Source organism: Chlorocebus sabaeus, chromosome 13, assembly GCF_047675955.1.
Source record: "Chlorocebus sabaeus isolate Y175 chromosome 13, mChlSab1.0.hap1, whole genome shotgun sequence".
In the NCBI taxonomy this organism is placed as follows: Eukaryota; Metazoa; Chordata; class Mammalia; order Primates; family Cercopithecidae; genus Chlorocebus; species Chlorocebus sabaeus.
The window spans coordinates 60,449,034-60,474,911 of NC_132916.1; the positions used below are offsets into that span (position 1 = coordinate 60,449,034).

At 37.6% G+C, this 25,878-nt stretch overlaps 1 protein-coding gene across 2 annotated transcripts in view; it reads left to right on the forward strand.

The window, feature by feature from the left end:
• Positions 1–25,878, forward strand: part of PDE7B (phosphodiesterase 7B) — a 332,402-nt gene that overhangs the window by 86,376 nt on the left and 220,148 nt on the right. Inside the window, exon 2 of one of the 2 annotated variants that reach the window (XM_008006932.3) lies at positions 9,861–9,921. In XM_008006932.3, the coding sequence (XP_008005123.2) occupies positions 9,861–9,921 (61 nt within the window). Of the gene's footprint in view, positions 1–9,839; positions 9,922–25,878 lie in introns of those variants that run through there. The other variant, XM_008006931.3, reaches the window with a different exon arrangement.

Genomic DNA, 25,878 nt, shown 5'->3' on the forward strand with positions numbered 1-25,878 from the left:
CCTTCCTGAGCTGACCCCTGCCAACTTCCCCAGCCTTGTGTCTCTCCACTCTCCAGTTCTACTGGTTATCTGAATCCTATTCCCTTTAGCCATTCTTCATTTCCTTCATTTCCTCAATCGCCTTCAGACTTTTGCATCCACAGTTTCTCATTCTTAGAGCAAACATCCTCCCAGCTTATCTTGCACCTCCAACCTCCACTGAAGACTTAATACTAGTTTCTCTCTCCCCTACTTAATCAGAATACATTATTCAGAAACTTTTAAACAACCCATCAGGATGTAGCCAGTTTGGCTGATCACCTAGAAAAGACCCCTTTTTCTCAAATCTAGGTGGGTTCTTCCCGCTTTCTCAATGCCAAGGATAAGGGCACATCAGACATGGTCACCGCCTCCATCCTGCCCCAATGACCTCTGCTCTCTAGACCTCTGGTCTTGCAGGCTAACGTCTGAATGACCAGGGCTCTCCATCATGGGAGGAGCAAAATCTTCCCCTCATAAAACCCCATGATTTACATGGTAGAACTGTGCTTTGTATCTTGTACACACTACCACCAAATGACCCTATTCTGCTTCTACCTCCTTCCTTCCACAAAACCACATACACAGCAGGCCCCATTATAGTTTTAGGGTATATAAGATGCTTTCACATATATTACATTTCTGTAGAGGAGTGAGCATTGTTACTCCCTCTACTCTATGAGTTTTGAAAGGATAAGTCAACTGTGACTAAGATCACACAGCTGTTGAGGAATAAGATTGGGATTTGAACCCTGATATACTCAGTTCTTTCCATTATGTGCACCAATCTGTTCTCTTTTTTTTTTTTTTTTCTATATTGCCTCCTGTTTTCTCCAACACAAAGTGTCTGTGAACTTCACCTTTTAAAAATGACTATATATAAGTGAAATGTGTTTGGCTTTAGTTGTTTGCCTTCACAGATGTATCTATCTTTCTGATAGATAGACTCAAAGTATGGCTAGGTGCCAACCCTTGGGATTCTGAGACAATAAATAAAAGATGAAATTGTATTGCAAAATTCTGACATTTTTGCACTGTGTATCAAGATTTGTGGCATATGCATTTGTGTCTGCTACAGGAAAATTCCTAGAGCACATACCAGAATTATTCCCAAAGTGCCTTGAACTGAGATGTCTAGTCAGTTCCTATAACTGGGTGCACTAGAGACTCCAGTATATTCCACACCATCAGCCTTCACAGGTACAGATTTTCCTAAAATGGAACTTGTGCAGAGGTTATAGTCATTTTGCACAATGAAAGAGGCTGTCTTCAGTGTGCATTTCGATGTGTGCTATGGGAGTCAGGACTAACTATGACTCATGGAGACAACGCTGCATGACTTGGAGAGTGCAACGTAAGACACAATGACTCTGAGCCTGCACCACGCCATCTGACCTCAAGATCTCCCCACAGGAGTACAAGGAGATCTTAGCCATATAGCCTTTCTATTGCCCTCTACTGTCTAGGGATAAAATGACAGAAAACACGGTTCTGCATTTTGGAAGTTTGCTTAAGAACTAAAAAAATAAAAATAAAAATTACTCTTGGGCTGAAACCAGGTTTTCCAAGTTTTGGTTCATAATAAGTAGTTTTTAAACATTTAAAAATAGGGGTATGTAATAAAATGCTGAGAGACTCTCTGGAGACCGCTGCTGCTGGCACTGCTCTAATAGAAAGCATACGCCATTGAGCTAACATTCTGTTCTTTGACTGAAGAAGAAAACAAAGCTGTTAAAAGCTGGTAAGCTCATTTTCCAATAGCAATAGCATTAATATCTTTCAAGTCACTCCTAACCATAGCTAATTAGAGGTTTATAAGGGATGGCTCTTCTGGAAGGGTCACCTCAGGTTACGTAGCCCACAGATTTGCTATTGATTGTTGGCAACAATGGATTTGTGTAGAATTTCTGCTCAGCTCGAGGTGATTATCTTTTTTCTTCTTTTTCTTTTGCTGGTGTGTCTCTTATTTTGACTGGCTAAGGTTGGGCTGGACGATGAGGCCCTGATTTGAAAGCAGTGCCAGGTTGTTGCTGGAGATCTGCACTGACAGATTGTTGAAAACTTATTAGTCTCTGACGTTTTAACAGCCTGCAATGGGATAGAAATCTGCTCTTTCACTGGAAAAGCTTAAAAAGGAAAACATGAGCTCGAGCTGAAATCAGCCCCAGTTCCAAATCTGCCGTCCTCTGGCACCAGAGTGCTGAGGGCTGCCACAGTGTGTAGAGGTTGAGGCCTCACTGTGCCACCCACATGGTAGACAGGACTCTGCATAAAATGATGTGGACCTGGGTCACTGTCAAGTACGAGACCCTGAAAATGCATCTTCTGGGAGCTGGGGTGTTCTCAACACTAGGTGCTAATGGCTTCAGCAGCAGGAGAAATCAGCCTCACTGAGGTTTCAACTGGGTGGTTGGGGGTTTCTTTTGGTCATAGCCATTCTATGAGATAATTCAAGAAAAAGGCCTAAAAACACTTTGGCTTGGTATTCCTCTTTGGGGGTAACTTCTACCTCAAATGGGCAAAATGATGGACGCCAATATCATTGGTGAGAGACATCTGGAGCCAATTAAGAGCTATAATACAGAGATAGCTATATTGTAATTATTTGATACAATGCTAAAGTAATTCATTAAGCATCTTGGTTCTTCCAAAGCAAACCAAGCCTCTCCAGTCCAGCCCATAAAGATTTTTTTTTAAAATCACTATTGACCCCAATTTTTCTCCAATCCCCTCTGTGATGTCCACTTTGATTAAGCTCTCTGCTTTCACCCACAGCAGTTTTGCTCCCATCCTTGGCAGCTGCTTGCAAGATCCTAACTAAGGTTCTGGACTTTGCCCAGGCAGCTATCTATGCCTGGAGAAGTCCTCTCTTTTACCAGACAACTCTTTCCTATGCTCCAGACTCAGGCCTGCAGTCCTCTCTTTCAAAGCCTCCTCCAGTAACACCAGTCAGGGTGGGTACCCAGCATTGAAAGTGCCCATAGCCTTCTATGTTCTGACTTCAGCATAGGCTACAAACTTCTTAAGGACAGGACCTAGCCTGAATCTCATTTCATTTTGTATCCACACTCATGGTACAGTGTCAGCACAGGGTAGGCACTCAGTAATGTCTTGCTGACTGTTCACTTATTCATTCACTCACTTGATGGACATTAATAGAGATCCAAACTTCCAGGCGCTGTCAGGGAGTTCAGTCTCTTAACAGGAGGTATCTTTTTATGCTCTACAGACCTAAACTACTTTCTCTCCGGGCCTATCTTGTAGGGGTCTGTCTTTGATTAGTACCATTCCGTTCTTGGTTGGGGAAAAGTGTGAGATGAGAAGTGACCCAGATGTTTGGAAATGTCATCTCAATGTCAGGTTTTGCCCTTCATCAGCCCATCGCAGCTGCACATCATGTGGCTGCATCTACGGCAGTGCTTACTGGTGTGTATGCAAAAAGGTCCTGGAAAAATAATCTCTTCTCATGCTACCCCAGAAAACTTCAGAATAGCCCACAGAATTATGGTAAAGAATTATTCATTCATTCATTTAATTAACATTGGGAGTGCCCATTATGCATTAGTCATTGTCCTAGACATTTAGATTCAGTGGTGAGCAAATAAAATAGATGCAATCCCAATGGATATATCAGCACACAGTCATTTGCCTTGTTTACCTACAACCTCATTTGGGAAGGTCATGTATTATATGGCAAACTTGCAGAATCGAAGTAAGTAGAAAGGAAGTGAGGGTGGGGGTGAAGGCAGCCTGTGCTGAAGCTATGCCTACTCCAGATTCCCTTTGTCACTCTTGGGACAGACGAGATGTACTTTACTTTCCACTCAACTTCAGCAACTTCCCCACAGACTGACCATGGTTAGCACTTTTTCAGCTCAAGAAACTTAGGTTTGATTTTTTTTCCCCCAAAAAATGACTCTAGTCATATGTCAGGGGTTCGTTTTGTTTTGGTTTGGTTTGGTTTGTTTTAACAAGCTGTCTAGCACAACCATGGAGTGCGTGGGTTTTTCTGCATCTCTGCAATAGCACTCAGTGTTTAGCTCCCAGCTTCATGGGTATCAAGAGGCAATTGCACCAATACATTTATTTCTAAGCCCTGGATCACTGCCATGGTGCTGTGTTCTTGAAGTCAACAACTCAGTGATGCTTCCCAGTTTTCCATTTTCTCAATTGTGACCCACTGGCCTAGTAGGCTCCCAGTTTGGTGAGTCAATTTCACAGTGTTGTTTTGAGTGTCATTTCTGGAGGCCTAGCCTATAGTCTAATCCTCCAATAATTTCATAAATATCTAATTCCCTTTATCAATAAAGGGAATTAGATATTTATGATATCCTTTCTGATAAAAAACAATTATAAATGTGAGAAGAAAATAATAAAAGAACCATAGCCTATTAATTTCTTTCTGATAACATTTAACATTACCTACTTGCAGAAAACTGTTATTTTCTCAGCTGACACTCAGGCAAACCTCCAAGCATCAAGGATTTCTGTCTTCAGTTTTATTTGTTTGCTAATGTTTCCACGGTTCTGAAGATATCAAGACACATTCTCTAAAAAGATTAGTTTCTGGAGACCTGCTGAGAGAATAATAAATTCAAGTTATAGTAACTACTCAGAAAAATAAAAAGATATATGAAAGCTTATCTGAAGCAGAAAAAACATTAACTGGTTTAAGAAAGCTGGAAGTGCTGTCAATTGAACAATGAGAACAAAAACATGAGCTTTTCACTGTTTTTAATAACTTCTATTGAATATGATGTGGGACTATTACCAATATTTTAATATTATCAATTGGTTATAATTTTTCTTTAAGGAAAAGAGATTCATTTAATACATAAGGGTGACTTTAAAAATGACTCCTAACATCAATTTTTTTATAACTAAACGTATGGTGAAAGTGATGATAAAATTCAGTTTACTTAAGAGAAATATATTTTGTGCACATTTTGCTAGAACATATTATTTAGTTCATGGAAATTACATTATTTTAATTTAAAAATTGTCTTAATGTAAGCATAGGTGCGGTAATTTTTATTGTGTTTAAACGGCAAATTAAAATTACATATATCGATTGTGTACAACATGATGCTTTGAGATATGTGTACATTGTGAAATGGCTAAATCAAGCTAATCAACATATGCCTTACCTCACATACTTAACATTTTGTGGTGAGAATACTTAAAATCTACTCTCTTAGCAATTTTCAAATGTGCAGTACATTGTTATTGCTATAGTCACCATGTTGTACAATAGATTTCTTGTACTTATCCTCCTAGGTAAGATTTTGTAATATTTTACTAATATTTTTCCAATTTCACCCTCTAACTTCACAACCTCCCAAGCTCCTGGTAACTATTATTCTACTCTCTGCTTCTACAAATTCAACTGTTTTGAATTCAACATAGAAGTGAGATCCTACAGTATTTGTCTTTCTGTACCTGGCTTATTTCATTTAACACAATGTCCCCCAGATTCATCTGTTATCACAAATGACAAGATTTCCTTCTTTATTCAAGAGTGAATAATATTCCATTGTGCGTATATATATCACATTTTCTTTAGCCATTCAACTGTTGATTAACACTTAGGCTGGCCCATGCCTTGGCTATTGTGAATAATAGATGCAATATTTTATAGCATTCATCTTTCTCTTCCTGAATAAAAGTCCAGTTTTAGATACAATGTGGAAAATTCTTAATAAATAAATAAAAATTAGCAACCAACTTGTGAAATATTGTGACTTTTAAAATTAGAAGAATTTCTTCATTTTCAATCCTAAAAACTAATATGGGAATTAAAATAGAATTTTACTGGATGAGTTAAATTTATTAATTTTTATTTTTGTATTACAGTCTTATCTACAATAATTTAAATCAGTACATTCTTGTGCATAATGAAGTAAAAAACTAAACTTGCAATGATACTATGATGTAGATTATATTACCCTGTTTCACAGATAAGAAGTCAGATTTGCCAAACTAAATGCCCATGATAGTACAGTGATAAGAGGAGGCAGCGACAAGATTTGAATTTTGATCAGTCTGATCCAAAGCCTGTGGTCTACTAGATGGCAATTCTTGCAAACAGCCAGTGGTTAGTGGGTGAGAGAAGAGGATAAAAGTAAAGATAGTCTATTTGGCCAAGGCAATGAGCAGGTCAAAAGTAGCCGATATTTGAGAATCTATGTATCTCGGTCAAGCATCTGGTAACCTGTCAACATTTATTCTATCCAGCACTGGAGAAGAGTATTCCATAGTAAGTGGTACTGCCTGTGCCTCAATTTTCTACTCTGCTAAAAGAGTACAATGAGAGTGTGAAAAGTAGATGCACAGCACTTAGTACAAGGCTTAGCCCATAATGTGGGTACAAATGTTAGCAAGTCGACAAATATTTAGTCTACCTAATCCACAAAGGTTTACAAAGGCCCTGTTATGAACAAGGTATCAGGGTTACAATAATGAGGCATGTTAGGAACACTAACAATGAACATGGTTTGACTTTATGGTCTCTGAGGGCAATGGACATTACACACATGAATTCATATCCTCTGTGCTATGGAAGAAGATCATGTGCCAGCAGGATCTCTCTGTTGCTAGCAGAGATCCAGCCCCTTGGACAAGGTCTTCAATAACTATGCCCTATTATCTGAAGGCAGTGTTGGCTGGGAGAGATGGGCACGAACAAAGCAGATTGGTCTCAATATTTCAGGCACAGAAGACAAGACAAAGACAGAATCCCTAAGGAGAGACTGGATCCTGAAAATTAGACAGAATCCTGGTGAGCAGCACCAGGTACAAAGTCAGGGTCACCTGGCAGCAGGGTGCTTGGATGGGGACTCCCAGCAAGCTTGACTAGAGCATAGAAGGAGAAGGGTTGCAGCACCCGAAACCCAGCAGGGCACAAGACCTTCCCCCAGGGCAGATCCTGCAGTTTTCTGAAACGTAGACCCTGTGGCTTAGCCCAATTAATCTCGTAAACTGGGTCATCACCCTGGGTTGCACAGCAAGCAGGAGCCTGGCAGCAAAGACTGGATAAACACTGGCATCAGTAAGAAAAAGCACTAGAAAGAAACAGGTTTCTTTCAAGCCCTGAGAACAATCAGATTCCCTCGGGTATTGCTTTCAAATCTGTTACCATCATCAGGTAACTTTACAAAACAGGGCAATTAAAGAGCTAGGTAAAGGTGCCTCAGCAATTTCCCAGACCTCCAGGTAGATGAAGACAAGGAAGAGGACCACCTCATTGTCATTGGAAGGGCCACCATACCTGTTCTTGCTACTTGGTGATGAGCTTGTCTGGCCAGTGAACCCAGGCAGGCCATGACTGTTAAGGAATGCATGCTTCACAGGAGTTTCAAAAACTCCTCCTGAATTTGTTTATGGCCAAGAAAGAGAGCAAGACCCCAGCTCCTGTGCCCCTATTCACACTAAGTTGCCAGTTGAGTGGCACATATAAGGCTGCCCTTGGGCTATGGTAGCAAAGAGAAGTTATGCAACCTCAACCCATCAACCCCTGCCCCTAGAGGTCCTGCAAGGAAAGCTCTTCCTTCACAGCACACGTCTGGACTTCGTCCTTAGCAAATGGCAGGGGAGCACCCTAGGGTCCTGGAGTTGTTTCCCTGTAGGACGCAGAATGTGAACTGATAGAGCTTCCTAGCACTTCATTTTGCCAAGAAGTTTAAAACGTTTTTGGAAACCTCTGATTCTTCATTTTAAAATATTAACACTTTCAGGTCAAAAAATATCACTTTAAAATGTAGGTAATGCAAAAAATGCATCCTAGTAATTTGAAAAGATTTAATGTCTGCCAAAACAACAAAATAGGAACAAACAGTATGATCAGACTCCATGGGTCATTAGTCCTCACATTTGCTTCTCTGACCTGACTCGGTGGCATATATTGGCATCCCCATGTTTACTTATGAAGAAATGAAGCATGAAGAGATTAGGTGACATGATAAATATGACACGAGGCGAGCAGAGTAGCTGGGAAGAAAGCTCAAGATGTAGGATCTCCATTGAGAACTCAATGCTCTTTTGCAACCTTAAGTTGCATCCAACCTCCTTCCTCCATGGTCAGGCCTCTTGACTCACAAAAGCAGCTTGCTTTCTTTTCACATCACTGAACCAACTGTCCAGCTCCTCCATATAATGTAAGCCACCTTAAAAAACTGGATTGACTTGAATGTAACAGCATCATCCTTTCTCCTCTCAACTTGCCCCTCTTTGTACCAGAGGATGTCATAATCAGGTGTGAAGAACATGAATTCTCACATCCAGGAATTTTTCCCCTTAAATTACTTTGTCTTATAATATATAATGTATAGATACAACAAAGATTGATGGGAGTGGAATTAACCAAGTTGTGAACAGTAAAAGAAAGAGGAAAATGAGTGAATGTAGCTCATCTTCAGTCTCCTTAAGGACAAAGGAAATATGTAGTGAGAACAAGTTATTGATGAAGACAGTCCAGTCTGCTACCAAATGGCCTCTCAAGGAAGACAGGTGCAGAGATGTATTGTGCAAAGGGCCATTTTTATGTTCAGAGTTGTGAATATGAGGCCAATTCTTATTTCAAAATATTTGAAATGAAGGAAAACATTCAGAGAATAATTTAAGGGACACATCATTACAGAAAAAATTGATAGCCCCGGTGTGCCCTCCAACATTTCATTTCTCAGCATTTCTTCCCCCTACCCTAAATTTGATGCTTCATTATTCATTGCATGAATAAACACTTATTTATCTGTTTTGTACCAAGACATTAAAGTTTTATATGAATTTTCTCTAGTTATAAATCTAGAAGACAATTTGCTATGTCATAGAGAATGAACATTTCATCTTTTCTGGATTTTGCAAATTTTTTTCTAAAGCGATTATATCATTTTATACTCCATCCCACAATGTGTGAGAGTATCCATTTCTCTACAGTCTTGAAAACACTTGTTATTGCCAGACTTCTAAATTTTGTGAAATCGTTGAGTTGAAAATAAACCTCATTTTATCTTTAATTTGCTTGCTTCTGATCACAGCTATGGTTAAATATGTTTTCTGTGTTTATTGACCATTCAGATTTTTCCTCTTCTATGAATTGCTTGCTCACGTCCTTTATCCGTTTTTCTGTTAGCTTGTTATGTTCTCATTGATTTGAAAGATTTATGTATATATTCAAGTACTAACGCTTCGTCAATATATTCATCATACAAATGTGGCCTGTTCTTAAATAACTGATTGTATCTCTACAGGAATTTACCTTGCACAAAAGTTTTAACAAGCAAGTTAAAACTAAGACATAGATAAGAAAGTTGATATTTCCGTGAGTCTGTGAGTTCAGGAAAAGCATTATGAATGCCAGTTTTTCATTATTTATCTATCTGTTTTTCCTTCCAAGTTCAGAGAGATAAAGTATAGGCCACCTAGCTTTATGCTTGATAGTATCTCTGCTTTGCAGAGTGGGTAGTGTAGAATAATATGAGAGATGAATAAGGACCAACTTTGAGAATAATTAACCACAGATTATTGGGCCTAATAGATTACATATCTTCCACTGAAATAGAAACTGTTTCAAACCAAGTGCATCTCTAGTCATGACTTCACATGGGAGCACACAGAATCAGCTTCATGCAGGGGCATAAGGCATGCAGAAACAATCTATTCCAACTTATCCCTCAAATATTTTACTACCAGGCCAGTCTCTGCTCATGACATAAGTTCCTAGACTCAGGTAACCAATGAAAACAAAAGTAGAATAATGTTATGGTAATGTCAGGCCACATGGATATATTGCCTTGGGAATCTTGATACGAAAGCTTAAAATAACCATGGCTATCTTTCTATTTCAGAGGTGTGGCGAAATCTTGTTTGAGAACCCCGATCAGAATGCCAAATGTGTTTGCATGCTGGGTAAGAAGGCTTCTCATTTTAAATATATTAAGCATGTTGATGTCATGTGGAGTTATCGTTGCTCTGTTGCCTTTTTGACTGTCTCTCATTCCATTTTGAAGAGGCTGATAGGTTCTTTCTTGGGTATATAGGCAGCTGTAACACATTTATATGTGCAACACTTGATGATGAGAAATGGTTTTGATTTTCTTAATTAGTCAGTCAAGGACCGTGCTTCTGAGGCTTTCAAAATTTTTCTTGGATCATCAGCATAACATAGAATCAGGTGGTTTGTATTCAGGTAGCTCTGATGAAAAGGTAATTCTTAAACCAGAGATGGATGATAAGATAGATAAGTAAATTATTAAGTCCTTACATCACAGTGCAAAACCCTTACGTAGAATTCCTGGAAGAAATGTATATTTGAACTACTGTAATCTGAAGTCAGCACAACTATTATCCACACAGCATTTGTAACAAAATAACATTGTAATGAATAATCATGTGTTCTTGTAGGACGATATATCATCAATGCCTTTGACAAACTCTTTTAATATGTACTGTTAAGTAATGAAGTTGGTATTATTTTCCTCATTTTATAGGTTGGAAACAATTATAGGAATATAAGTGATGCACTTAACCTCAAAGTGAGAAATGGCCCAAATCATGATATGGAAGTTTCTAAACAGTAAAATTTTAGGTCTAGTGTTTAGATCTTATTTAAGCCACTAAACTATGCCCAATAAAGTTGCAATTCATTATGGTAATAGAAGTAAACAGTAGCATGGATAAATAAAAATAATTTCTAAACTTTATTTTCACCAAATTTTTACCTTTGTAGATTCTAACTTTGAACTATATTAATAAGCAAAGAAAAAAATATTCACTTTAGCATTTTCCATTCGCTCTGCCCACTTCATATATTGACAGTCTAGATTATTGGTGAAAAACAGACAGCAAGATAAACAGAGGCAGGCGAAGATCTTGGTAATTTATAATTCAAAATAATCATGTGACAAATAATCAAAGGTGGTACATGACTTAAGAAACAAACAAAAACCAGACATCAGATTTTTCTACCCTTCTAATCTTTCTTAAATTCTTCACTAATTTTTAAATCTCTCTTTGTAGTTCTATGTTTTTATTTTAATTAAGATGGCGGCTATATAGTAATACATTCATTGAAAAATGAACGTTTTACTAGAAGCACATGAACAAAGAATATAGTATTGCATACATATACCCATTTCAAATATCCAATATTACTTCACCTTGAAAGTGTGAAATGAAAATGTCTCCAAAGTTCTAATATTTCAGGTACTACATAGATATATAGATAGATAGATGATAGATAGATAGACAGACAGACAAAACAGGTACAGATGGAAGCAGAAAAAAATCCTTTGTCAAGCCATGTGTCCCAGTTTTGGATTTGGGAAACTGTCTTACCACCACATCAAATAATCTATTCAATAATTAACTCATTTAATTTTCCACAATAACAAGATGAGGTTGGTGCTATTGTTATCTTCATTTCACAAATAAGGAAATTGAGGCAAATGGTCTAATACTGCAAGTACCTTACTACCACTGAAATATTATTTGATTGTAGCTTTCACCTGGTCTAGTAACTTGAATCAATGTTTAACTCATAATAATTTTAAGCGCATGAATACGTCATCTATTTTGACTGAATGTTTCTGTGTCCTGTCTTCCATGTCAGTTGCTTGATTAATTTATAGCTAGAAGAAGAGCAAGAGACTTTCTACTACTGCCTGTAGATTTGAATTCACTTAAAGTAAGATCAGTTCTCTTTCCATCTCTTCTAGATTATATAGTATTGTTTATATAGCTGCCAGAAAGCAATCCTGTCCGCCAAATGTGTCTCTAATGAATCTGCTAGATTGCACAAAATTCTAAAATTAGAAACGTATTTATATAAGTCAGTTTTATGTTGCTACCACTGTCATAATAATTACAGTTAATTGAGCACTTACTATGTGGCAGGTGAAATCCATCCCAAGCACCTTACATAATTAGGTCATTTATTCTAAGTAAATTGAGAGAAGCCCTATCTTTCAAAGTATATCTCTGGCAATAGAAGAGTTTTAATTAAGCTTCTGGTTTTTTTTTTTTTTTTTTTTTTTTTTTTTTTTTTTTTTTTTTGAGACGGAGTCTCGCTCTGTCGCCCAGGCTGGAGTGCAGTGGCCGGATCTCAGCTCACTGCAAGCTCCGCCTCCCGGGTCTACGCCATTCTCCTGCCTCAGCCTCCCGAGTAGTTGGGACTACAGGCGCCCACCACCTCGCCCGGCTAGTTTTTTTGTATTTTTTTAGTAGAGACGGGGTTTCACCGTGTTAGCCAGGATGGTCTCCATCTCCTGACCTCGTGATCCGCCCGTCTCGGCCTCCCAAAGTGCTGGGATTACAGGCTTGAGCCACCGCGCCCGGCCAAGCTTCTGGTTATTAACATTGCAGATTTCATTAGTTTGTTAGATTTCCCTTTTCTTCATAATACAGAACTAAATAATAAAAGGAACTGTGAGAATGGAAGTTTTTACTGGTTTCAGGACACATAGGAAGAACAAGTATACATTTTACCTTTAAGATAGACAGTAAATAATGAGTGTTCCAAGATAATATTATGCCTAGTGAGTTTGAGTTGCTCACATAGTGAAAATTGTGCCCTTGAGGAGCTTATATTTAAGAAGGTTTAGATTTTTTAAGAGAATTGCTGCAACATGTAATTCAGACACTTATGAAGTCCTTTGAAATCTTAGATAGAAGAATACCAAAATAAAATCATTATGGATATCAATACACATGGATCAACCCCACCATTAACATATATTCACCTGAAGCCCAAGGACTGCCACTTCACAGCAAAATGATCCTAGATGATAAAAGAAAGAAGTTTAATGTTTTATTCCCTTAAACAAGAGAAATCAAGTTATGAGCACATAAGTCCCTAAAACTGAGCCCATACTTTGTATTTCTTCAAGAAAGAACATCTGTATTAACACAAAAAGCACCTCTTCACCACTATCTAAGGTATTAATTAGTTTGTTGCTATCTTCAAAAGGAATCTCAGATAATGTTCTTATGATTTTCTAAAGCATTTTTTGAGAAAACTTTACATCTCACACCACAAAGTATAAAGAGTCTCTGATATCATAAGGGACTATTGTGTTTTATAAGCACTGCCAACCACAAATGTAGTTTTTATTTTTGCAGGTAATTTTATAACATTTTTATGAATAAATCAAAATTTCTAAATGAGAAAACCAAATACATGGGGCCACCTCAATATTCAGATCCCTGATGTGGGCCAACCTGAGACATCTTCATCTTTAACTAGTCAAGCCCTTGGCTCACCCCCCTGGAAACCTCCCTGTCTACCCCCTCACACTCTAGGCTTGGGTGCCTGCTGGATCCTAGCTGTGTACTGGTTTCAGCACAGTTGAGGTGGAATATGGAGAAGGGTCACTAGCCAGAGACTCCATTTGCATTTCCTTGTCTTCTACTGATGAGTCCCCAGATCATTCTGAAAAGTACTGTTTTTATGCTTTCAGTTGTCTACCTCACGACTTCCACGAATAAGTCATTCTTACTGAAAATCACACTTCTGACTCATTCTGTTAAATGAGACATAAGTGTAAAATTCACCTTGAGTTACTCTGGTGCGCCGAATTCAATGCAGCTTTAAATGGAACCAAACTACTGTCATGTATAGGTCTAGTAGGGAATTATTTCTGGCTTCAGGAGAATAACTCATGTTGGATATGAAGGTAAATACAGGTGTGTACTGCAGAGCTGACTACACAGAGTGTTAACTATTTATTCCTTACAATTGTTCAGAGAGCAAATGTGGATGATCAAGTTAAACATAAACACCAAATTGTAATAAATGTTGCTTTCTTCTTTCCTTCAGGCTTAGGGCAATGTGTGTAGAGTTTCTGCCTCCCTGTCCTCCCCTCTCCACCTTCTTTTTTATAAATTTAGCCATAAGATTTCACTCAAGTTCAAATTGGCTCAGAAGTTTATATAATTATATCAATGGATATACAACTGTATAGCAAGACTTTTACCTTCTTCAGGTCTCATGAACAGATACGAAAAGAGGAAGTGGAAGAGACATTATCTCTCATTGTATAATTAATGCGTGAAGTATGGCAGGTTACAAAAAAGAGTTTACTTTTCAAAAGCATAATGAAAACTGTTGGGCAAAAAGAGCCAAGAGTATTTAAAGAAATTATGTAAAATGATCAATGTTGATTCACTTCTCAGTTCATTTGTGAACCTTGCTCTGTGAAATGATAAATCATCAGAAAAGAAACTTTCAAAGAGAAATTCCTGATCAGATTTAGTGCTTCTTTGTATTTCCTCTTTTTCTTATTATTAGAGTGGGATTTTTTTCAAATTATAAGCCTTAATTTTTAGTTTATGATATTTTGTTGGCTCAATTTCTCCATCCTCTTTATCAAGGTTTAATTTTTTTAATTTGCAATTTTCAGTGGCCCTGTTTTTGTCTCATGTATGATTTCTTTCATGCTGATGACTACTGGAATGTACAATAGGCACTTTTTTACCTGACATAACCTTACATATACAAGGGAGTATTCATATTAGTCAGTTTTCTAGTTGAAAATTATTATAAATTATTTAAATGATAGCTAATCTTCAGAATAACAGAACACCAGAAAATCTATATTTTATTAACACTCAACATAGGCATAGAGGGACTTGCTTTGTAGCACTAGCTCTGAAAAATTAACCATGTACTCATAGAAGTTGCTTCATCTCTCTAGGATTCAATTCATAGTTTTTCTGCAAAGTGGAAATAAAAACATTTGTCCTTCCTAGCCCAGGGATTTTTCTGGTGAGAGAATGAGATGTTCTGTGAGGAGAAGCCTATGATGATGTCTGCCCTAAATATTGTGTATGTATCAATAAGTTGATGCATAAATGATAAATAATTGAAAATGTAAAAATTGATAATAAGCAAATACAAATAAGCTAATAAAAATAAATTATTACTGATGACATCAATGGTGTTGAAAAAAGCAATTGAAAAGTTAAAACATTATATAAATAAGGACAATTTTTTAAAATATTAAATACATTCTTCAAAACTGCAAGTTACCTCCAGGGTAGAACGAGACCTTCATCTAATTTTTATTAATTGGGTGTGCACCAAGCACCTACAAGGTCATGTGCTTAGAATTGGGAATCCAAAGACCAGTGGGGCATAGAGTCTCCCCTTAGAGGATTTATTGTTCAGCAAGAGATTCAAGTACTGAAGTCCAATGTATGCAACACCAACTCGACTGATAAATGCTACAGAAGAAATAAAGATAAAATATATTGGGACTTCAAAATATGGAGAGAGTGCATATAGCAGGGATGTGAAGACTCATCTATTTATATATGAAAGTTGAGAACATGGCAGCACTCTAGATGGATGCAAGACCACTCTCAAAAGCCTAGAGATAAACTGGGGAGTGTTTCTGGGGCAGTGTTTCAGGCCATGAGGTAGATGAAAGAATAAATTGAAAAGAAATTTGAGACCTGATTATAGAGAGCTTGACTGTCATCATTGGCCCTAAAAAGGACAGAAGTACCAGATAAAAGAGAGTTCTGGTCTCTTTTATTTAGTTAGTTAGAGAGTCTTTTCAATTTAGTTATAGCGTGTCAGAGAATACTCTATAAGCTCCTAGGTACTGGGTAGTATTAAGTACAGCCATTCATCAGCTACTTGTGAAATTAAGTAAGTTTAAACCAATGCATATTTAACCCAATGTGTATCTGACAACCTGAATTCTGGTTTGATTTTTTAAAAAAACATGTTAATTCTATTTTTCTCTTGATATCAAATATTATAGTATTTTATTAAGAAACAAGATAATATTTTCAACTGTGACAGTAGAGAAAAATGGTTTTCTTCACTTTTTTGGAACTTTATCACCTAATAAAGTTGGGAGTTATTTTATATTTATATTTTGCTCTTATCACTTGCTTCAGCTTTTGGTTTTTGCATGTGGACACTTATGAGACCTATGTATTGTTTCTTAAAAAATAATACACAATCTTTTCTAAGGCAAAATAAGATTTGGTATCAAAGTAGGCTACTGTGGTGTTGTAGAAAGAAGGCATTGAAAGACCTGGTACCAGCTAATAACTGTGTGAGCAGAGGCATGGCATTTAGGGGTTTGTAGACTTGTTCACTCTTGTCTAAAATTGAATAATAAACATTAATAACAATATTATTGTCTACCTTATTAAGTTTGTTGAGGATTACATGACAATAAGTATTAAAACATTCAGTGAACTTTTAGAAGTACTATAAGTATTTTTATTAATAGTAATACTCAATTTTTTCTAAGTCCTTGCACTTCATTTTATATTAGTAGTATTTTTATATGCAAATTGACAGTATTGTAGATTTTAAATATTAAACGATCTCAATTTGGTTCAAGTGAACAGATATTTTCAAGTGCATGTTGGCAATTTAGTAATAAACATATTATCCTCATAGGTTATGAAAGAAAGATTATTGTAAAGATTATTTTGCATGCACTTGACTTTACAAGTAAAGTCTATGTTGAAAGACAGAAGCTTTCAAGTTGCTTGATTTTGATTTATTAAGATTAGAATGTCTCAGGAATTTGAATTAATTTTAACTTACACTTTCAAAGCTCTTCATTGCTGTCACTTGGATCCATGAATTCACTCTCTCTATATGCATGCTCAGACAACAAAATTGCTGAATGATATTTTCTTACTCTGCCCAAAGAGGGTAAAGTGAACCTGGATATTCCCAAGGGAGGATGATGGGAGTATCATTCCCCATCACTCACCCAAGGCCCTGTCTTGTTTTACTTTTCATTGCACTTATCAGTAAAGGACATATTTTCTATTTGTCCATTGTTGTCCCCCAGCCTTGCCCTGCAACACACCGATACATGCAGAATGTGATTATCACAGAAGTAAGGACTCCATTTCATTCACTGTTGAGTATCCAGCATCTGGAACATCTAGCAGCCCAGCCCCTAAGAGGAACTCACTATTTGCTGAATGGATACATGCTGATGTGTTTGTGAGAACAGCAGAGTCATCCGGAGTGCATCTCCCGAGTGTGTCAAAGATGGGTTGGCCTCATATTTAAAACCCTCTGCTAACATAACCAAAGCCATGGGTCATCTCCTACATGAACTAACTGGTGGCTTCCCAAGCACACTACTCCAGGTTACAAGATAAGAAAGAGTAGTTCTCTTCAAATAGCCAATGAGGAGCTATCCTAAGAGGGAGATTAACAAGTATTCGTTGAGCACTGCTGAATGCCCAAACCTCTGCTAGGAGTACTCTGAAAGCTGATATAATAATGAGCAAGATAGGATCCCTGTTGCCACAGAGTATATTCTTGCGCAGATAGAGCATTGTGCTGAAAATACAGGAAGAGGCCCATTATTTTGTCTTCTCGTGTTTATGGGAATATACAGAAAATTATTTCACCTTGAGGTTTATGGTTTAAAAGGCATTCTACATTATCCTACTGCCTTTTAAAATTTTGGAAGTCAATATTGTTTTGCGTAAGAAAAACAAGTTTCCTAGCTTGAAGGTTGCTTTCCGTGGAAGGTTGCAGCATTTCCACAGCAACAGAACACCTCATTTTTGAATGCAGCTGGAAGCCAGGGCTCAGACAAGAGCAGCTGCAGAATAACAACACAAGCAAAGTCCAAACTATCAGAACTGATGTTGCCAAGCCCAAAAGTGATAGAAGTGTCAGTCTTGTATTGAATTAGCTTCATTTTCTGTCTGAAGGTAGAAAGAGGGAATTCAATGAGACCCATCAGCCTTACACAAAGCTACACTTCAGAAAGCATGTTCAATCAACAAACACTTTGTAGATACACACTGTGTGCCAGAGTAGGGATGCAAAGACATTGAAATTCTATCCTCAGCAAGCTCCCAATCTAGTGACACAGGGACAACCACACAAACAATGACAACATAGCATGATAAACCACAAGCAGGAGATGCCAGGCCTTATGGGAAGGGGAAGGGTGGAGTGGTGTCAGGAAAGGCCTTGTGCAAGACATGGTTAAGGAGCTTAATGTCAAAAAGAAGCTCCAGACAGCCCTGGAGCTTGCACTGAGGACAGCCCATTGGGAAAGGTGTTGTTGGTATTTCTAAGAGCAACAGGTACCGGCAGCTTAATGTGACCAACTAAAAACTGTAAGAAAGTCTTTATGCCTGGAAAATAGAATAAGAGGAATGAGATAAGACAATCGAGTGTGGAGAGGAAGGCAGGAGAGATTATGAAGAGCCTTATAATAGGACAAATAACCATCGAAGGATGTTTAAGCAGAGGAGCTACAAGGTGAGATGCATGCTTTAGACAGATCATCTGGTTAGAGTAGAGAATACACAGGAGGACGACAAGCTGAAGAGAGACTAGTTTAGGGAACAGTAGTATCTATCAGGTGAGAAATGATGAGTCCTACCTGAATTGAGGCAGTGTCAGAGACAACAGAAGGCACAAAGTAAAGGAAACTTTTCAAGAGGGTGATAGAACTCTACAATGGGTTGAGTGTATGAAATGTTATTAAACAGATCGAGGTACTGCCCTGTCCTGCAAAGAAGAGTCTGAGATAATTGAATTTGCATGGGGTGGGGCAGTGGGGAGAGGTTAAATTTTAGACACAGTAAATTTGAGGTGTCCAAGGAACTCTCCAGTGCAGCGCAGCTCAGAAGAGGGATCTACAAGTCAGTGGCCGTCACGATATAACAGGAATGAGATCACTCGGGGAAAGGTGAGGAGTGAGATGAGGTTGTGCTTTGGAACGCCCAGAAGCATTCCCCAAAGGGTTAGTCAGGTTCAAAAGGAGCCTATGGAAGCCTAAATAGGCAGGAGAATAAAATAGAGTAGACAGAAAGATAAAGGAAAAGGAAAGAATGGTATCTTTGCCATCTTAGCCAAGAGGAGAGAGTTTCAAAAGGTGGGGCATGATACAAATGTAAAATACTGTAGAGGTCAAATGAGATCAAGCCTAAAAAGTGTTGCTTGGACTTAGCAACCTGAAGGTAACAACAGCAAGAACATCAGCAGCAGAAGGTGGGGTGAGGTGGGTAGCATGGAGCCAGGCCACAGGGAGCTGAAGGCACTCCTCTGTCAAGAAATTGGTCTGAGAGGGCTGGGTGCAGTGGCTTATGCCTGTAATCTCAGCACTTTGGGAGGCCAAGGCAGGCAGATCACTTGAGCCCAGGAATTCAAAACCAGCCTAGGCAACATAGCAAGACTACACCTCTACAAAAAATACAAAAATTAGCCTGAGGTTATGGCATGTGCCTGTAGTCTCACCTTTTCAGGAGGCTGAGGTGGGAGGATCCATTGAGCCCAGGAGGTTGAGGTTGCAGTAAACCATGATGGCACCACTGCACACTCCAGTGTGGGTGACAGAGCAAGATCGTGTCAAAAAAAAAAGAAGAAAGAAAGAAAGGGGGGGGGGGGAGAGAGAGAGAGAGGGAGAAAGAGAGAGAGAGAGAGAGAATGGAAGGAAGGAAGGAAGGAAGGAAGGAAGGAAGGAAGGAAGGAAGGAAGGAAGAAGAAAGAAAGAAAGAAAGAAAGAAAGAAAGAAAGAAAGAAAGAAAGAAAGAAAGAAAGAAAGAAAGAAAGAAAGAAAGAAAGAAAGAAAGAAAGAAAGAAAGAAAAAGAAAAGAAAAGAAAGAAGAAAGAGAGAGAGAAAGGAAAGGAGGAGGGAGGGAGGGAAGGAGGGAGGGAAAGAGAAAGAAAAGGAAAGAGAAAGAGAGAAAGAAAGGAAGCAAGAGAAAGAAAAGTAAGAAAGGGGGGTGGGGGATATGACAGTACCTCTCAAATTCTGCAATCAGGAAGGGTTTCTTAGGATAGGAAGGATTTGAGAATGTTTCGATGGTGAGAGGAGAAGAACTGGCTGAAGTTTTATGAAGAGAAAGGGAGTAGTTGTGAGCCTTAAACCTGTGATTGTGAGAAGATGGTCCCCGTGGGCGAGGAAGCATGGAGATGGAGACAGGTGTGCCTGGGTGCAGCCAGGAAGAGCTGGGAGAATTTCCATCTGATCGCTTCCCTTCTTTTTAAGAAGGAAATACCGTGTTCTCATGAGCCTTAAGGAGAGGAACAGATGAATGCAGGCATGCAGAACTAGGTTAATTTGAAACTAATGTTACAAGAAATTTAAAAAACTGAATAGAGGTGTTTAAAAAAATGTGCAGCAGTTTTGAGGACCCAGCTGAGTTAGATGCTAAATATCCAGGCCTATTCTTTAAAATTAAAAAAAAAAAAAAAGACAAGACAAACTAAGTGTTCTCAACTCTCATTTCAAAAGAGTAACTGCTCCATGCTCATAAAGACCCTTCCCTTTATTCTCCTTAACTGCTTCCAGGTCCTTTTCCTATGGCCAGCCAAGGTAACCTGCAAGGTGATGTCTTGACCTCAATTCACAAATCCCTCTCCCTGCTATTGTACATGTGAAGTTACTTCTCTATTTCCCCAATGCACCCTCACATTCCAGGCAATAGGTCTCTGATTTAGTTTTCTAGCACCCAGTGTTGGCCTAGAATTCCAAGAAAACACAAAAAATAATTCCTGATGAAGGTAGAAGAAATGTGTTAGGTTACATATTCACCCCTAACGTTCTCCCACCATGCATAGTGACTCTAGAAGGTTATTTTTTGACCTGTCTTGGCCTAAAAGGTGATGCCTCTACATCCACCTCCCACTTTGTGAAGGAAACCGAAGGTGCTAAGCCATTTGAGCTCTGGGAGTACCTATGTCCCCTGAGCTGGGCCCACCTCTGTCCAATCACATCAAAACTGCCTCTTCTGGCCAGAAACAGTGGCTCATGCCTATAATCCCAGCACTTTGAAAGGCCAAGGTGGGCGGATCACCTGAGCTCAGGAGTTCAAGACCAGCCTGGCCAACATGGCAAAACCCCGTCTCTACTAAAATACAAAAAACTAGCCGGGTGTGGTGGCATGCACCTCTAATCCCAGCTACTCAGGAGGTTGAGGCACAAGAATCACTTGAGCCCAGGAGGCAGAGGTTGCAGTGAGCCGAGATCACACCACTGCACTCCTACCTGGGTGACAGAGCAAGACTCTGTCTCAATAAAAGTTAAAAAAACTGCCTCTTCTTCCTCATCCTCTCTACTTCTGGTTCATTTTTCCCTTCTATAAATTTGATTCAAGTGCTTCTTGCTTTCAAGATGAGTTCATCTAGGAATCTTTGCATACATAAAACTGTACTTTTTATAATGTTCCAGAGACAATGTCACTTTTAATTTTGACCCCAAAACAATGTTAGACTTTTTATTGGAAGAAGGATAGATTATATTTCATTGTAAATTCATGTTTTTTAAACAAATTATTTATATAGGTTTGTGAGATCTCAACCTGCCAATCTCAAACCACCTGCCTTCGCAACTATGAATATACAAGGTTTTCTAATATTTATAGATTATAAATATTCACAAAATACAGAAATTTTCAGAAAGAGACAAATTATGTGTATTACAAAGGATGCACAAGAACAAATTTTGAAGTATTAAATAAATAAATACTTGTTCTCATTACATCAATTGCTATCTTTGAACTGTAGCATTTCTTTTTCATATCTAATTGCCAAAAGATATTTTGTTTCCTTACCAAGATATCCATTCTAAAGAAGTAGCTAGCTGATGGTATAGAAAGCTCAGTTTTCATAAACCCAACATTTTCCCCTCTGACTGAATAATGCATGTTTTCAACTTTTGTGAGTCTAACATGAACACTATCAAGATTACTGATTATTTCTTACTATAAAAATCTTACAGGCAAATCTAAGGTTATTTATAAATGAAAACCAAATGTGTAGAATTTTTTTTGCCTACTTCAAAGTAGCCAACCACATATGAGCCTAATACATTTGATTTGTAGTCAACATTTTTTACATTGTCTGACTTTTAATTTAACGAGATAGTTAACATGAAATCTTGTACATTGCTATTTTAGCTTTACCTAAATTCTGGGATTCGGGGAGCTCTAGTTCTTTGTAATACAATAGAAAAATTGAAGACTTCATTCTAAACGAGGACCTGACATTCTGAAATATAAGAAAATAGTGCCAGAAATGCTAATAGGATATAGAATTCCATGAAGTTGGTGAATAGCACCATCCTCATTTTTTCAATGATAATCATATACTACAAATATGAGAGTTTTGGAATATGAATAGTAAATACAAGAAAGGATTACTATGTCAAACTGCTTTCTAAAATTTATATAGAGATGTAAATTTCAGGAAAAGGCATTTCAATATTTTCTCTTCTTTTAGAAAATCAAGTATTTAAAAAAGAAATTGGACATCTTGGAAGTGTATATTGAACTCAAAAATACATTTTCCTTGTTTCTGAGGAAAAAAATTAACATCATATTCCTGAATTACTGCATTGTTTATAGAACGGGTTTGTTAATAACTAATCATACCAGGCAGTCTATGGAAAGGTACCTTATTTTGTCTGCTATTTCACTCTTTGTGTCAGGAAAAATATTTCCTCATGAATCATGTTTACAAGAAGGTTGACCAATGAAATGCCAAGAGGACTCTGGGTAACAGTATATGAATGACTATGATCATATTTTGTATAATTTAACAGACATTTGGAATATCACGGAGTCTTTAAAAAAAAAGTTTATGTTTTTGGAGACAGGGTCTCACTTTGTTGCCCAGGCTGAAGTGCAGTAGTGTGATTATAGCTCACTGCCTGCTGGAATTCCTGGGCTTAAGCAGTCCTCTCACCTGAGCATCCCAAGTACCTGGGACTACAGGTGTGCACCACCACACCCGGCTAATTTTTAAATTTTTTGTACAGATGGGGTTTCACCATCTTGCCCAGGTTGGTCTCTAACTCCTGGGCTCAAGTGATTCTCTCATCTTGACCTTCATAACAGAGTCTTAAGCAAATCTCTGAATATCTGAAAGGACTTAGTTCTTTCAAATATTGCTTTCATAGGACTTTAAGTTTGCAGTTCAAGTAAGAGGGAGATGATAACTCTTCTCCCAGACTTGTCTACTTCCTAAGGTTCTAGAAATTCAATGGACAGGTCTCTGACATGTGACCTTACAAATTTGTGTAAATTTCTAGGACATAACAATAAATAAAAGATTTTTGCCCTGTAGCAATTGTACTGTTGAAAATGGAGAAGTGTTTAACTAAAAACAAAACATGTGACTGCCATGTTTATTTTGTTTACTTTCCTATGGAAAAATTTCTTAGATCAGTTTCAAATGTCAGCATCTTTAAGAGAGAAAATGTTCAATTACTGTATTTAACATTAGTAAGCATGAACCAACAATGTGCATACATATGTGTCAGCTTATATTTATCAATAGCTTCAACAATTGAAATGGTAGTTTATATACTTATTGGCACTTCTATTTCTCTTGCTATTCATTTATTTAGCTATTAGTTTATTTTGATAAAAGTGGGGTTTTTAACTTTTTAATTGAAATATTGCTTAAATTCTGAGAAATACCTAGTTTTTAAGTGCAACTCAATGAATTTTTACAGTTAATGTATCTGTGTAAAACCACACAGATCAATACAGATAGTTTCCCTCATACCTCCTCCTAGACATTACCTCCCAAAGATTCCATTCTGATGCACTGAATTCTATCACCATTCACTGATTTTGAAATTTATTTAGATGAAATTAAAGAGTATATTCTTTATCCTGTCTGCCTTCTTTCACTCAACACTGTCTATGAGATTCATGCATGCTGCTGCATATAGATGTAGTTCATTCTTTTGTTTGTTTCTTTTGCTGTAGAACAGAAGTCAGCAAGTTGCAGCTCATGGGCTAAACCTGACCTGTTGCCTGTTTGATTAGAACACAGCCGTGTCCATTCATTTACATATTGCCTATGGCTGTTTTCATGCTACAAAATGGCAGAGTTTGGTCATGATAGAGACCATCTGATCCCCAATACCTAACATATATGCTGATCCCCAATACCTAACATATATGCTATGTGTCCCTTCACAGAAACAGATTGCTGATTACCACTATAGTGTATAAATATTCTTGTACATGTCGTCTTATGCACAAAATTACACACATTCTTTTAAGTATCTACCTAGAATTGCAGATTGCAATTGTTGGGTCATTGTCTGTGTGTGTGTGTGTGTGTGTGTGTGTGTGTGTGTGTGTAGTCTGGCTTTAATTGATTCTGCCAAAAGGTCTTCCAAACCGGCTATACCAATTTATCCTCCTACCAGCTGTGTACGAAAGTCCCACAAATAATTTAACACTTGATGATTACCTTAAGTAAAAGTTAGAATCCATAATTCATCATTTGACTCAATAAAAACATTTTATGTAATAGCCTCTAATGAAGATCATGATTATCATTTAAGTAAACAAATCATCAGGTTGATGATGGTAGTAATAAAATGAGTAATTTTTTTTTGTTGATTATCCATGAGCTTTAAAGAGTTGATGAAGTTCGTTGCATAAACTAAGTTAATAGTTATTCTTTGTTGAATGCTTGAAAATAAATGTCCCACAAAGGATCTTAATAAGTGCTTGCTCACCCACAGGGAACTATAAACAAAACCCTGGTTCATAAATAAAAACTCTTTTCCATTGACCTAATTAATTTCCATTTTTTCTTTCTCAACAAAATATACAATTAACTATATTTTACAGGTCTAAAGTTATAATATGAAAAGTTTTGATTAAGGGAGGAGGGCTGAATAGGAGGAACACAGAAGATGTGTAGGGCAGTTAAAATATTCTGTATGATACTGTAATGGTAGATACATTTGTCTGTAGAACATACAACATCAAGAGTGAACCGTGATGTAAACTGTGGACTTTGGTTGATAATGATGTGTCAATGAAGGTTCATCACTTATAACAAATGGACCACTCTGATGGGGGAAGTTGACAATGGGAAAGCTTGTGATGTGTGGTGTGGGGGGTATATGGGAAATTTCTTTACCTTCCTTTCAATTTTGTCCTAAAAAAACAAAGACTTAAAAGACTTAAAAAGTAATAGTTAAGGCATCATATTTGGAAAAATCAATAGTTTAGTCCTTTCCTATGAAATCATATGGCCTAGCATTTCTAAACTTAACCCTCACGTGCTGTTTTCGTGGACTTTATACATACTTGTTCTAGGAATGAAACAGCAAAGTGTTTCCAATTGGCCTTTTTTTTTTTTTTTTAATCAGTTTCTCTCAGTACTGAGTATGCGCAGGTGGGGATAAGAGGGTCACCTTTAGCTTCAGAATTGAGTTGAATGCAAGAATTGTAAATTTCCAATAAAAAAAATTCAAGAAGTATTTTTGCTTCCAGGTGGTAAAATCATAAGTATTTTTTATTTCCCTTTTTTTTTTTTTTTTTGTCTCTTTATATTTTCCAAACGTTCAACAAAGTGTGGTCGTTCATTTTTCTAATAAAAGAGATTTTAGGTTATTTCTCTGATTTCTAAGAGTACAAAGAATGTTTCTTATTGTCATTTGCATTACTAAAACCTACATCTCCCAAGTGTCAAGGTTTTGATAACTTACTCCCATGGTGGGATATGCATAAATAGAGAGGTGGTTGTGACTGTAACTCTGCCTTAAGGTAAACTACTACATCAGTTGCTGCATCTTAGAGGTGAGTCAGGGCTTTTATTAAACCTCTCTCACAAATTCACCTGGCCCCAAACAAATGGAATTCCTGCGATCAGCCATCCTTTTGCAGAGGGCACGTGACACAAAAATCCAGTACCTTGTATCATAGATCAACATGCCGCCCACTGACGTCCAGCCCATGACATAGCACAGAAGTTGCAAAACAATAAGAAAGTCAAGCAACTGAGGTTTGTGGTTCTGTGGCAAATGGAAACCTTCCAGAACTGACACACTAAGAGTCTGTTGCAGTAGGGATGGGTGAGAGCTCACTGCACATATGATATCA